At 39.1% G+C, this 12,351-nt stretch overlaps 1 protein-coding gene across 1 annotated transcript in view; it reads right to left on the bottom strand.

Annotated features, from left to right (window-relative positions):
* Positions 1–12,351, bottom strand: part of LOC124721574 (chondroitin sulfate synthase 2) — a 118,522-nt gene that overhangs the window by 94,708 nt on the left and 11,463 nt on the right. Inside the window, exon 2 of the mRNA XM_047246616.1 lies at positions 1,682–1,833. Within this exon, the coding sequence (XP_047102572.1) occupies positions 1,682–1,833 (152 nt within the window). The remainder of the gene's footprint in view (positions 1–1,681; positions 1,834–12,351) is intronic.

Genomic DNA, 12,351 nt, shown 5'->3' with positions numbered 1-12,351 from the left:
GGTCCAAGATGTCCCATGGTGCTTCGCTGCCAACTGCGCTTCCACCACCAGCTGGACCAGCACTGTCAGGCCCTTCACCACCAGCATCCCCAGTGCCTCCACCCAAGCCTTCACCATCAGCACAGTTCCGCAACGTCAAGGACGCGTATATCAAGCTGCTAACAGCACCCTGATTGTCTGTCCTCCCTTGTACTTAACAAGAGGAAGACTGGCCGGTGCGCATGATTATGACTGCACCACTTCCACCTGTATTTATCAGTTCTGGCCCAGAATCTCCTTCTGCTGTTGCCGTCATCACCTGCCATGCCTGCCACAGAGGCCATGGATGTATCATCAGTCACCCTGATGCTTGCATCAGAGGAGCACTCTTTCCCCAAGGAGGAAGACATGATATAGCACTGTACATCATCTTTGTATACGCACTTCAGCAACAGGCTGCAGGCACACTACACTCAAATACTCCACCAACAGCACCTGTGAGGGCCAGCCACCAAAGGCTGCCCATAACTTGTGCACACGGCACAGCATCCACCGCACCATCTACCGCAGCTCTCCTCTACATAAAGACAGTGCAGTCAGCTCAAAAAAGAAATCCAAATTAAGATCTGCAATGGCTTATAATTGACTCAATGGCGCTAATGAAATTAAAAATCTGTTTGAGACTGGCTGGAGCGAGGTAAGATACTTTTTAAGATACTCTGAAATCATGATTTTCTCAGAAACTACATGTGGGGGAAAATGATCTAATTAAATAATCCTATAAAACCTGAAATCTTAATGTTCTATTTGCTATTTCTTTAGATATTATTACAGGTCTGCTCTTCAGATGAGCCAATGTTGTCAATATGTGAGGTGAGCAGCCAGTATCTCAAAAGATCTAGTGATAGCCTGTTGATTATGTCACGTGTGGCTCAAACAGTCAAGTCCCAAATTTCTGTTATGGTGTGGGGCATAATATTTGTAAATGGTACATATAGAACATATATTGTTCAAGGTTCACTGAATCAACAGCAACAAGGAAAAGATATACTGCTTCAGATGGTGAAGTGGTTTTCTCATGGTGACTCTGTTTTTATGACAAATAAATTGTTGCATCATAAAGCCAAGTCAGTCAAACAATTCTTTGCAAAAATGATGTAAAACTTTGTCATGGCCTAGGAACAGCCAAGATGTGAACCCAATAGAAAGTATGTGATCAGTTGTAAAGCAAAGATTGAAGGAAACCACCTTTACAACAAACGTGTAACTCCTTGAGCAGCTTACAGAAATACACACATATGAAGAAATTGGAAACTCTTTGCCCATACCTAGCAGAATGCATGCAGAGGAGGATTGAAATGTTAATCAAGGTGAAACTCGTACACAAAATACTGATGTAACATTTAGCTGTTAAATAAATGAGTATATAATACAAAAAGAGTTCATTTTTGCAAATATTCTGCTTGAATCCAATAATTTTCACACCATTATAGATTTCACAGAAGCTAAATTATAATAAGAATGCCGACATTATAAGAAACAGAAACTACAGCACTCTAAAATCTGGCCTCTTATAGTTGTCATAGCTATCTTAAATATAAATATTAATTCCATAAATGAACTTTTTTGTAACATAAAATAATGTTAGTAATTTAAAGAATAAAAACACAAAACAGTGAATATTCTACCTCCAGATTTTTACCTGAACAGAATCCTGGCATGAGAGTCCTGAAGCATGAACAATGCAACGTCCAACATTGGCATCGTCAGAGTCCGAAAATGCATTCTTGACGCACCACTCCATGTTTGCTAACACTTTTCGTAGCACTGAATTGCTTAACAGTAACCCAGCATCTGAAAATTTGTGGATGTGTCTGCAAAAACTGTCACACTACTTAATGACAATACAGTGAAATATAAACCTGAAATATTTACTTTTGGGTTAAAGGAGACCATTCACTATAAAGCAGAAGCATTGAGTTATCAATAGGCACAGATAAAAAGAAAGGAAACTTGGTAGCTTTCAGAGTTACCCTTTTATGAGCTAGAGTAAAGGGAGGAAGTTGGTTTGCCAGATAGGTATGCGGGAGGGAGGAGTGGGAGGTATATGGGATGCACATGTAATGAACAAATATAGGGGCCAGTGGGGAGTGGCCCATGCTGAAAGTGACATGGGCATGTGAATTGGAAAGGGGTGACAGGATGGAGGAGGGAGAAACTGTTGAGAGGAGGGTGCAGGGACAGTGTGTTACTTGAGACCGAGGCCAGGATGATTGCAGGTGCAGAGGATGTGTTGTAAGGAGAACTCCCATTTGTGTAGTTCAAAGAATATGGCAGTGGAGGGAAGGATACAGATGACCAGGGTTGTGAAGCAGCCACTAAAATTGAGCACACTGTGCTCAGCTGCATGTTGTGCCACCAACAGCAGCTCAACTTTGTTCTTGGCAACTGTTTGGCAGTGGCCATTCATCCTGGTGGACATCTGGTTGGTAGTTATACCAAAATAAAAGTTTACGCTGTGATCATAGCAGAATTGCTTTATGACATGGCTACTTGTGGAAGCAAGTAATCCAGCCTCTGACGGGAGTACGATAAGCCTGTGACAAGACTGGAATAGGAGGTGCTGGGTGGGTGGATTGGGCATGCCTTACACCTTGGTCTGCTCAAGGATATGACCCCTGTGGCAAGGGGTTGAAAGTGGGAGTGGCATAGGGATGGGCTAGGATGTTGTGTAGATTGGGTGGGTGATGAATGACCACTTTAGGAAGGGTAGGAAGAATCTCAGGTAGAAAGTCCCTCATTTTAGGGCAAGATGTGAGATAATCAAAGCTCTGGCAAATGATATGGTTCAGCTGTTCCAGTCCAGCAAGATGCTGGGTGACTAGGAGGTGTTCCCTTGTTGCTGATTAGTGTAGGTTGTGGGAGGATTGGGTGTATGTGAGGATGGGGCATAAGAAATCTATTTGTGGACTAGGTTTGGGAGTGGGGGAGGTTGTATTGCCTGCCTGTGAAGGCCTTTGTGAGGCCTTCAGCATACTGGGCAAGTGAGTTCTGATCACTGCAGACACACTGCCCACAGGTAGCTAGGCTGTATGGGAGGGATTTTTAGTGTGGAAGGGATGAGAGTTGTTGAAATCCAGTTAATGTTGGTGGTTGTGGGTTTAATGGGGACACAAGTGTGGATATCAGTGAGGCAGAGAATAATGTCCATGAAACTGAATTGATGAGTAGAGGAGGATCAGATGAAGCAGATGGAAGAAAAGGTGTTGAGGTTGTGAAGGAATGTGGATAGGTTGTCTTCGCCCTGAGTCCTGATCATGAAGATATCACAAAAAACCTGAACCAGACAAGAGGTTGGGAGTTTTGGGAGCTAGAAAGGTTTCTACTAGATAACCCATAAACAGGTTGGAATGGGATGATTCCATGTGTTGCCCATGGATGTGTCGTGGATTTGTATGTAAACCTTCCTTTCACAGGAAAAGTAGTAGTGGATGATAATATAGTAGATAAGTTGTATAATGACTGAGGTGATGGGTTTGGAGTCTGATGGATGTTTACAGAGATAGTATTTGATAGTAGCAAGGCCATGGGCATGATGGATGTTGGAGTTCAGGGAGGTGGCATCAGCAGTGATGAGTGGTGATTCAGGAGGTAAATGCCATTGGGATGGTGGAAATATTTGTTCATTTTACCAGATTCATAATGCATACTACAAGAGAGCCATGCTGATGTCCACTATGTCTGTATTTATACAATATACATGGGATTAAATTATAATGAACCAAATGTTGACATAAAATTTAATCTATCCTATTATAAATTCATATTATGATTTGAAAAAAGCTTTCTGCATAAGCTAACCAGAAATGATATTAAACAGCCTTGTAAAACTCCATGGGTCACTGCAGGGATTAAAGTATCATGAGACAGGAAAAGTGAAATGCTTCTGTTCGCAAGAACAAGTAAAGATTTTGCAGTAGCTGCACATTACAAAACTACTCAAAATTACCAAGAAAAGGTATCAAAAATCAATAAAACACACACATTATGTCAGAAATCAGTAATTGTGACAACAGACTTAAGGCTATATGGAGTATAGCAAAAACAAGAGACAGAGCAGGATAACATCACTATTGAATTAAATGGAAGGGCTATAAATGATAAGTCAAATGTAGAAGATATGTGTAATAATCATTTCCCAAATTTAGTAGAAAATATAGGGACAAATAGTTGAAGACAAAAATCAAAATAGTATGTTGAACACCCTACATAAAATTCAATTATATAGATGTCTCACAGACCAACTTACCTTTCTGAAATTATGAAAATTATATATTCTCTCAAAAATAATTTTCCAACAAAGTACTACGACTTGTTACACTATAATAACCACTATCTTTTCTGAAATATCTAATGCACCATTAACTCAAAGCATTTTTCCAGAGAAATTGAAATATGCCACTGTTAAATCGCCTCTGTAAGAAAGGTGATGAGAGATATAAATAACTACTGACCTGTTTCACTACTGACATCATTTTCCAAAAGTTTTGAGGTCATATACTCTACAATAGTGTCCCACCTGAGCAACAGTAATGTCCTCAGTTAATCACAGTCTGGATTTCAGAAGAGTTGCTCAACTGATAATGCCATTCACACATTCACTTACTAAATTTAACAAGCATTAAATAACAAAACAACATCAGCTGGTATTTTCTGTGGCCTATCTAAGGCATTTAACTGTGTGGATCACAGTATTTTCCTAGATAAATTGAGGTTTTATGCAACTGATAGTACAGTCAACCAATCAATAATGTCATATCTAACCAAAACAATGCAGAAAGTTGTACCTAGTAATTCAACTGATGTAATCAGGAGAGAGTTTTCTGACTGAAGAGAAAGCAAATATGGGGTTCCTCGAGGCCCAATCTTACGTCCACTATTGCTTCTCATATATGCAATCAATCTTCCATTGAACATACAATGAGCAGAATTGGTTCTTTGTGTGAATGGGACTTGTGTTGTAATTAATCCGAGCATACATACAGCAACAGAAGAAATGGTAAGCAATGTTATAAAACGTATCACTGACTAGTTTTCTGCAAAAGGTGTCACTCTCAATTTCAGACAGACACAATGTATACAGTTCCATAAATCTTGAGGTACTACCCCACTGATAAGGGTAACACATGGTGAGGAATTCATAAAATGAAGCTTAAAATTTTTTAGATATTCATATTCAATGGAAAAAAAACACATTTTGTAACTGCTAAACAACCTAGTTCAGCGACACTTGCACTTGAAACCACTGCAGATCTTGGGGAGAGAGAAATCGGTAAGCTGACATATTTTGACTCAATAATGTCACATGGAGTAATGGTTTGAGGTAACTCATCTTTAGGAAATAAAGTCTTTTGCTCAAAAATGTGCTGTAAGGATAACATGTGGTACTAACCCATGTTTATCTTGTAAGCATCTGTTCAAAAAGTTTGGCGTTTTGACTACTGCTTCACAGCATATTTATTTTTTCATGAAGTTTGTTGTAAATAATCCACTACAGTTCAAAGGGAACAATGACAAACATAATTAAAATACCTGAAAAAACCTGACATTCATTACTCCACATTTGGGTAGTCTTTGGCATGAAAAGGCGTGCACAATGCTGCAAGGAAAATTTTTGACCAGTTACCCAATAACAAAAATTTGCCCAACATACAGTAAAGTAAAATTTGAAAACACATTGAAAAAGTTTTTCTTTGGCAACTCCTCCTATTCTGCAGAATAAATTTTATTATTGTAATATGTAAAGACAGGGTATGAGCTACCAAAAAAACTTGTAGGCATGAAGACATATTTACACATAAATTTGTTATTTGAATGTAAATTGGCTTGTTCCACCTTATGATTTATTGTGCAAATGGTCCACGTCCCATGACTAACAGTGTGATAATACTGCAACACACAATGATCAGAAACATGTCCATTACAGCAAACAAAATTTATTAACAGTATTATCTGTATAAATCCACTTATCCACACATCCTGCCAAACAATCTGGTCATACTCCATGGGACATTTTAGAGTAACAAACCTTTTCGCGTAATTAGTGGTCAGGATTACATGTTTGTACTAATGTCAAATAATTCTGCATACTAAAGTCCGAAACAAGGCCCACTTACTCTCACAGAGTCAAATGACAGGCTGATTGAAAAAATAAGCAGTGAAATTAGCATACAAACTACAAAATATGATATTTATTCTTTATTTATAAGTGATCTTTAAGTATGTGGGCTATTGAAGGGGGAGGGAGGGTACCATACAAGCAAAGTAGGTTTCCTTAAATAATATAATAGCATCTATGAACTATATCACTCACTCACATAGAGTATAATAATTTAATTCATAATTCTGATGCAGAATTAAGTAACCAAGAGCACTTTTGCTATAACTTTAGAACAAGTACATATTGGAAACATAATTAAACTATGCAAAACAGTCTAGGAAAAGCTCTTTAATTTTATGGCTTATTAAAGTAAATGACAACATTGGGTCTGTAATTTTTCAAATTCTTCCAATATAATTCATGATGAAGTAGTTCATGGGTTACTGGCTGGATGTCAGTGTCCAATGGGCACAAGACTTTGGCAAGCGACCACATTGCCATCATCAGCTGTGCTGATGAACTGAACATCTAGGGACTGGCACAGGACTTATATCTCCTACCCCCTCCATCCGACCTGGTGCTCTCTCCGATGTCCATGCTCAGGCACAGGCATGAGACCAGCATCTCCTCCCCATCTTCTCCTGCCAACAGATTGTGCCCAAAGACATGAGTTGTCAGGTCTCTGCTATTACTCTACTACCCCTCAAAATCAGTTTGTTGTGGGATATCTTAATCTGACTAAGAACAGGTTCCCAAGCCTTACTAAGGATGTAGCCACTATTATTAGTGACCAGCAGTTCCCTTACTCAAATCTTGACAGATGCTTTAATGTTTAAAAGTTACAAATTAAAACAATCTTGATCACATAAAAACATTTATTATAATGGTAACTGGTTTCAGTCTATTTGCAGAACATCTTCAGACCATTCTCCAGTGGTGGCTGGCAGAGGTAATGAACCGAGCAAGTACTGTCTGTTGAGAGATAAACCTCAACTTTTTTAATGACAGTGTCCCAGAAATTAGACGCTTGTGTCAGAACCTTAGTGTGGTCATAATAAATAGCCTGTAGGTCCAACAGGCAATGTTCTGCTACTGACAACTTGTTAGGCAGCTGTGATCTGGGGTACCACTGATTCTCCCAGCAATGATCTAAGACAGTACACACCATCTGACCTATGTATGTCATGCCAAATTGGCAGGGGGTGTGATTGTTAAGGAGTTACTACAGAAGCACCAGTTTCACCGAGACTTTATGGACTTTCAAACATCTACAAAATATGGAGTGCCTTTCAGCCCCACTGTTACCAACGTCTGTGCTCCAACATACTCACTCACTAAATCTTTGAAGGATATGCTTAGCCTATACATCAGAACATGTTTACATCATATTCACAGCTCCATGGATTTTGTTGGGCGACTTCACAACTTTAAGCTTACATCATATTCATAGCTCCATGGATTTTGTTGGGAGACTTCACAACTTTAAGCTTACAGATCCTTACGAGTTTCGATGTTCTCTTTACAAGAATCCATGGAACTTTTTGGAAAGAAAAATTGTGTTTATTCCATTTTTGTGCTGCATTATTGGTAAGGTAGAATTAATGCTTTGGTAATGCCAAGTGACTACTGGCAACTACCTACCAGCTAAAACATGGGCACTACTCAGTAATGTGAAAGACAACCTTGGACTATGGAAGTCTGAGGTCAATCAGATCCCCTGCCAGTGTGGCATGACATTTATAGGTCAGGTGGTGTGTACTGTCAAAGACTGTTGCCAAGAATACCAACAGCATACGAAACTGCAGCAGCCTAACAAGTCGGCAGTAGCAGAACATTGCCTACTGAACCTACATGGTATGGATTAATGACTGTTATAAAGGTCTGACATAGATGTCTATCTCCTGGGAATGTGTCATTAAAGTATCTACAGAGATTTTAGTAAGGGAACTGTTGATCAGTCATAATAGTGGCTACATCCTTAGTAAGGCCTGGGAACCTGTACTTAGATTAAGAAGAGGAAGGAGATATCTCACAAGTAGCTGACTTCTGTGGTTGGTGGAGCAATAGCAGACACACCAGCAGCACGTATCTCCATGCACAAACCTCTTACGGAGTAATGTACTGATACAAAAAGGGGAGGGGCGGGGGGAGGTACTGGGCTCATGCCTGTCCCCGGCTATGACCTCAGACAGAGCACTGGGTTGGACGGAAGGGGCCAGGAGATATACGTCCAGTTTCAGCTCCTAGACAATCAGTGTACCTGATGATGACAACATGGTCACTTTGTCCCCTTTGGGCAGTGACATCCAGCTGTTCACCTGTAAAATATTTGATCAACATTGAATCTAATGAGAATATTCATACTCCTGTTCATCTGTGCTGAAACTAATGAAATATTAGACGGATAAGTTTGACTACATAATCAGAATGAAGTTGTTTACAGCCTCTTGGTCAGAACATCACCATTGTGTGCTTTACAAGGCTTAGTCATGTTGAAAATAGTATAAATTTGCCTTCCTTTGGCCTGGGAATCAACCAATTGCAGGAGGAATTTGAACTACCGCGTAACCTTGAATTTGTACACAAATGAAGCAGTTGCAGATAGGAAAATAATATGCAACAGGTATTATTAGGGCCAGAAAGGAATCAAACCCTGAAGATTTCTATGTGTAGTCTGACATCTACCTCCTATCAAATATTTAAAATAAAATATTGACTACCACTTTGAAATGCTGTCAAAATGAGAGGCGTAGGGACAAAGGGGAATAAACTGTAAAGTATATTTCAGAAAACTTACAACAATTTGTATGATATAGCCTTTAACCATCTTGTATGTATCTGAGAACTGAGTAAGTACGGCATGTAGTACTCAGGACTGAATGCTTTCATGCACATGGAAATGTTACCACCGTTTGCATGGGTAGACAAAACTGCTGTTTTCTAGTTGTGTGAAGGGATTAACGCTTACTTATACACCAACTATAATTGTAAGGCATTTTGTGTTGTTAAACATGCTCAAAAACGTCTCTCTCTCTCATTTTTTTTTAATTTTTTTATATTTGGAACAAATTATCATGCCTGCAAGATTGGTGGAGCAATTTATCATGCCTACCACAGCAATGAAACAGTGCCCCAATGAATTATCTGTGGATACAATTGTACACAGGTAAGTGATATGTGTGGATGCAATGATACACATGTGAGTTATCTTGCCCACAGCACTTGTGGGTTCATTTGCTTCAGATGAATTATCTCGCCTTCTCCAGTTAAAGGGTTAACAAATATGTCACTTTAATCAGGTAATAATCTAATGTTATCTACCCTTAGCATTCCTCTGTTCCATAAACACCAAAGTTTCATTCCATCAATTTAGAACAAAATAGCAATGTTCTTTCAGAAGAGATAAGTAAATGTGTTTATACTGAAAATATGGGGTCAATGAAAGCATCTGATTCCATCCGTCTGCTTTGACCCGTGACGTAAGGGCGTTTCGGTGTGTGACGTCACTACGGCATGGAGTTTATGACTTGGTTGTGTTTGTAGAGAGAGAGAGAGAGAGAGAGAGAGAGAGAGAGAGAGAGAGAGAGAGAGAGAGAGAGAGAGCATGTCGGGGGGAGGTTGCATAAGCATGTGGCCAACCCAGTTTGCAGCGCCAGAATTTGTTGGTGGTGCAGAATTGTTTTTTCCTTGGGGTCTATTCCTCTTGAGTTGCAATGTTTTGTGTATTTATGGTGTACTGATTTTGTTTTAATTCATGTAGGGAAGTTTAATTTCTGGGCTTTTGAGGTGTTATAGTTTTGACTTTATTTTTTGTAGTTGAAAGTGTTGGTTTTTTGGTATCAATAGTTGTGATCGACCTATGTAGGTCAAGGGAAATGCCCAATTCCAATTTTCGTAGTTTTAGTTGTAGGTATTGGTGTGTTGGTGTCGTCAGGTGCGACTGATCTATATTGATCAAGTGATATGTCCGATACCAATTTTCATAGTTGTAGGTGTTGGTGTTTTGGTCTCTTCAGCTGTGGTTGAGCTATATATGTCAAGAGAAATGTCCGATTCCAATTTTCATAGTTGTAGGTGATTTTTTTTAGTGGTATTGATAGTTGCGAAATGCCAATTCCTGCAGATTTTGTTGTTGTAGCAGAATGTTGTAATTTTTTTACAGTTATATGTAGCTTGTCCCCACCCTAAAACCCCCAATTTCCTGCAGTTGTCCCGTTAGTTTGTTTGTATTTTTGGTGGGAGATGTATGTTATTGTCTTATTTATGCGTATTTTCGTGTTTGTTGCCATGTGTACGCAGTGACGTCATAGGTGCAATATTGGAGATGCTTAGATGGCCATTTCCTCCATTTTGATGATATCATGGGTCAAAGCAGACAGGTAGAATCAGACACTTCTGTAATCCCAAAATATATATAAACTGACTCCACTCTCATCAAAAAAGCAGAAAATGTGTGCTTCCTTTTGCAATAATTCAATTCATATTGAATGTGCAACCACTGGAGCACATTCACATACAATAGGAACTGTGTGCCTTCAAACACAAAACAGTGTTCCAGAATTTCTCGGAGAACTAAATCTCACAACAGAGCTGACATTTGAAGCACATCCCTCCCAAATGTATCTGCTACATCCTAAATGGAAATGTTAAATAATTAATCCATTATAAACAAAAACGTGACAAAATAAACCATATTTAGTTGGACATGCTCAAATATGTTGAACTGTACCACAAAACACTGAAAAGTCCACATAACAAATGTGATATAGATACTGAAGCGCAAGATTACTGAATGATCAAATTGTTGTGAGGGAAGGGAGTAAATAGAAAGCTGTCAATGTCATATTGCCAAACAGTGAAAATGAATAATAACTATCAAAAATGATTCAATCAGCACTACATTTTTGTCATTAACCACCAAGTACGAATTCAGAGAGGGAGTCTAGAAATTAAGGGAAAAAACACCATGAAGGGGTGGGACATTTTACTGAATGAATACATAAATTGACTACGATTTCCCTGAATATATGTATTAAATGAGCTATTTTGTTTCCAATACGCTTCTTGGTTTAAGAATCATGAAAGAAGGTTGTATACATGGAAGAACCCTGGAGATACTAAAAGGTATCAAATAGATTATATAATGGCAAGACAGAGATTTAGCAACCAGGTTTTAAATTGTAAGACATTTCCAGGGGCAAATGTGGACTCTGACCACAATCTATTAGGTATGAACTGTAGATTAAAACTGAAGAAACTGCAAAAAGGTGGGAATTTAAGGAGATGGGACCTGGATAAACTGAAAGAACCAGAGATTGTACACAGTTTCAGGGAGAACATAAGGGAACAATTGACAGGAATGGGGGAAAGAAATACAGTAGAAGAAGAATGGGTAGCTTTGAGGGATGAAATAGTGAAGGCAGCAGAGGATCAAATAGGTAAAAAGACGAGGGCTAGTAGAAACCCTTGGGTAACAGAAGAAATATTGAATTTAATTGATGAAAGGAGAAAATATAAAAACGCAGTACATGAAGCAGGCAAAAAGGAATACAAACGTCTCAAAAATGATATCGACAGGAAGTGCAAAATGGCTAAGCAGGGATGGCTAGAGGACAAATGTAAGGATGTAGAGGCTTATCTCACTAGGGGTAAGATTGATACCGTCTACAGGAAAATTAAAGAGACCTTTGGAGAAAGGAGAACCACTTGCATGAATATCAAGAGCTCAGATGGAAACCCAGTTCTAAGCAAAGAAGGGAAAGCAGAAAGGTGGAACGAGCATATAGAGGGCCTATACAAGGGCGATGTACTTGAGGACAATATTATAAAATGGAAGAGGATGTAGATGAAGATGAAATGGGAGATATGATATTGCGTGAAGAGTTTGACAGAGCACTGAAAGACCTGAGTCGAAACAAGGCCCCCGGAGTAGACAACATTCCATTAGAACTACTGACAACCTTGGGAGAGCCAGTCCTGACAAAACTCTACCATCTGGTGAGCAAGATGTATGTGACAGGCGAAATTCCCTCAGACTTCAAGAAGAATATAATAATCCCAATCCCAAAGAAAGCAGGTGTTGACAGATGTGAAAATTACCGAACTATCAGTTTAATAAGTCACAGCTGCAAAATACTAACGCGAATTCTTTACAGGCGAATGGAAAAACTTATAGAAGCCGACCTCGGGGAAGATCAGTTTGGATTCCGTAG

Source organism: Schistocerca piceifrons, chromosome X (assembly GCF_021461385.2).
Source record: "Schistocerca piceifrons isolate TAMUIC-IGC-003096 chromosome X, iqSchPice1.1, whole genome shotgun sequence".
Lineage (NCBI taxonomy): Eukaryota > Metazoa > Arthropoda > Insecta > Orthoptera > Acrididae > Schistocerca > Schistocerca piceifrons.
The sequence above is the reverse complement of the archived record's forward strand: the minus strand, read 5'-3'. Positions and strand labels throughout refer to the sequence as shown.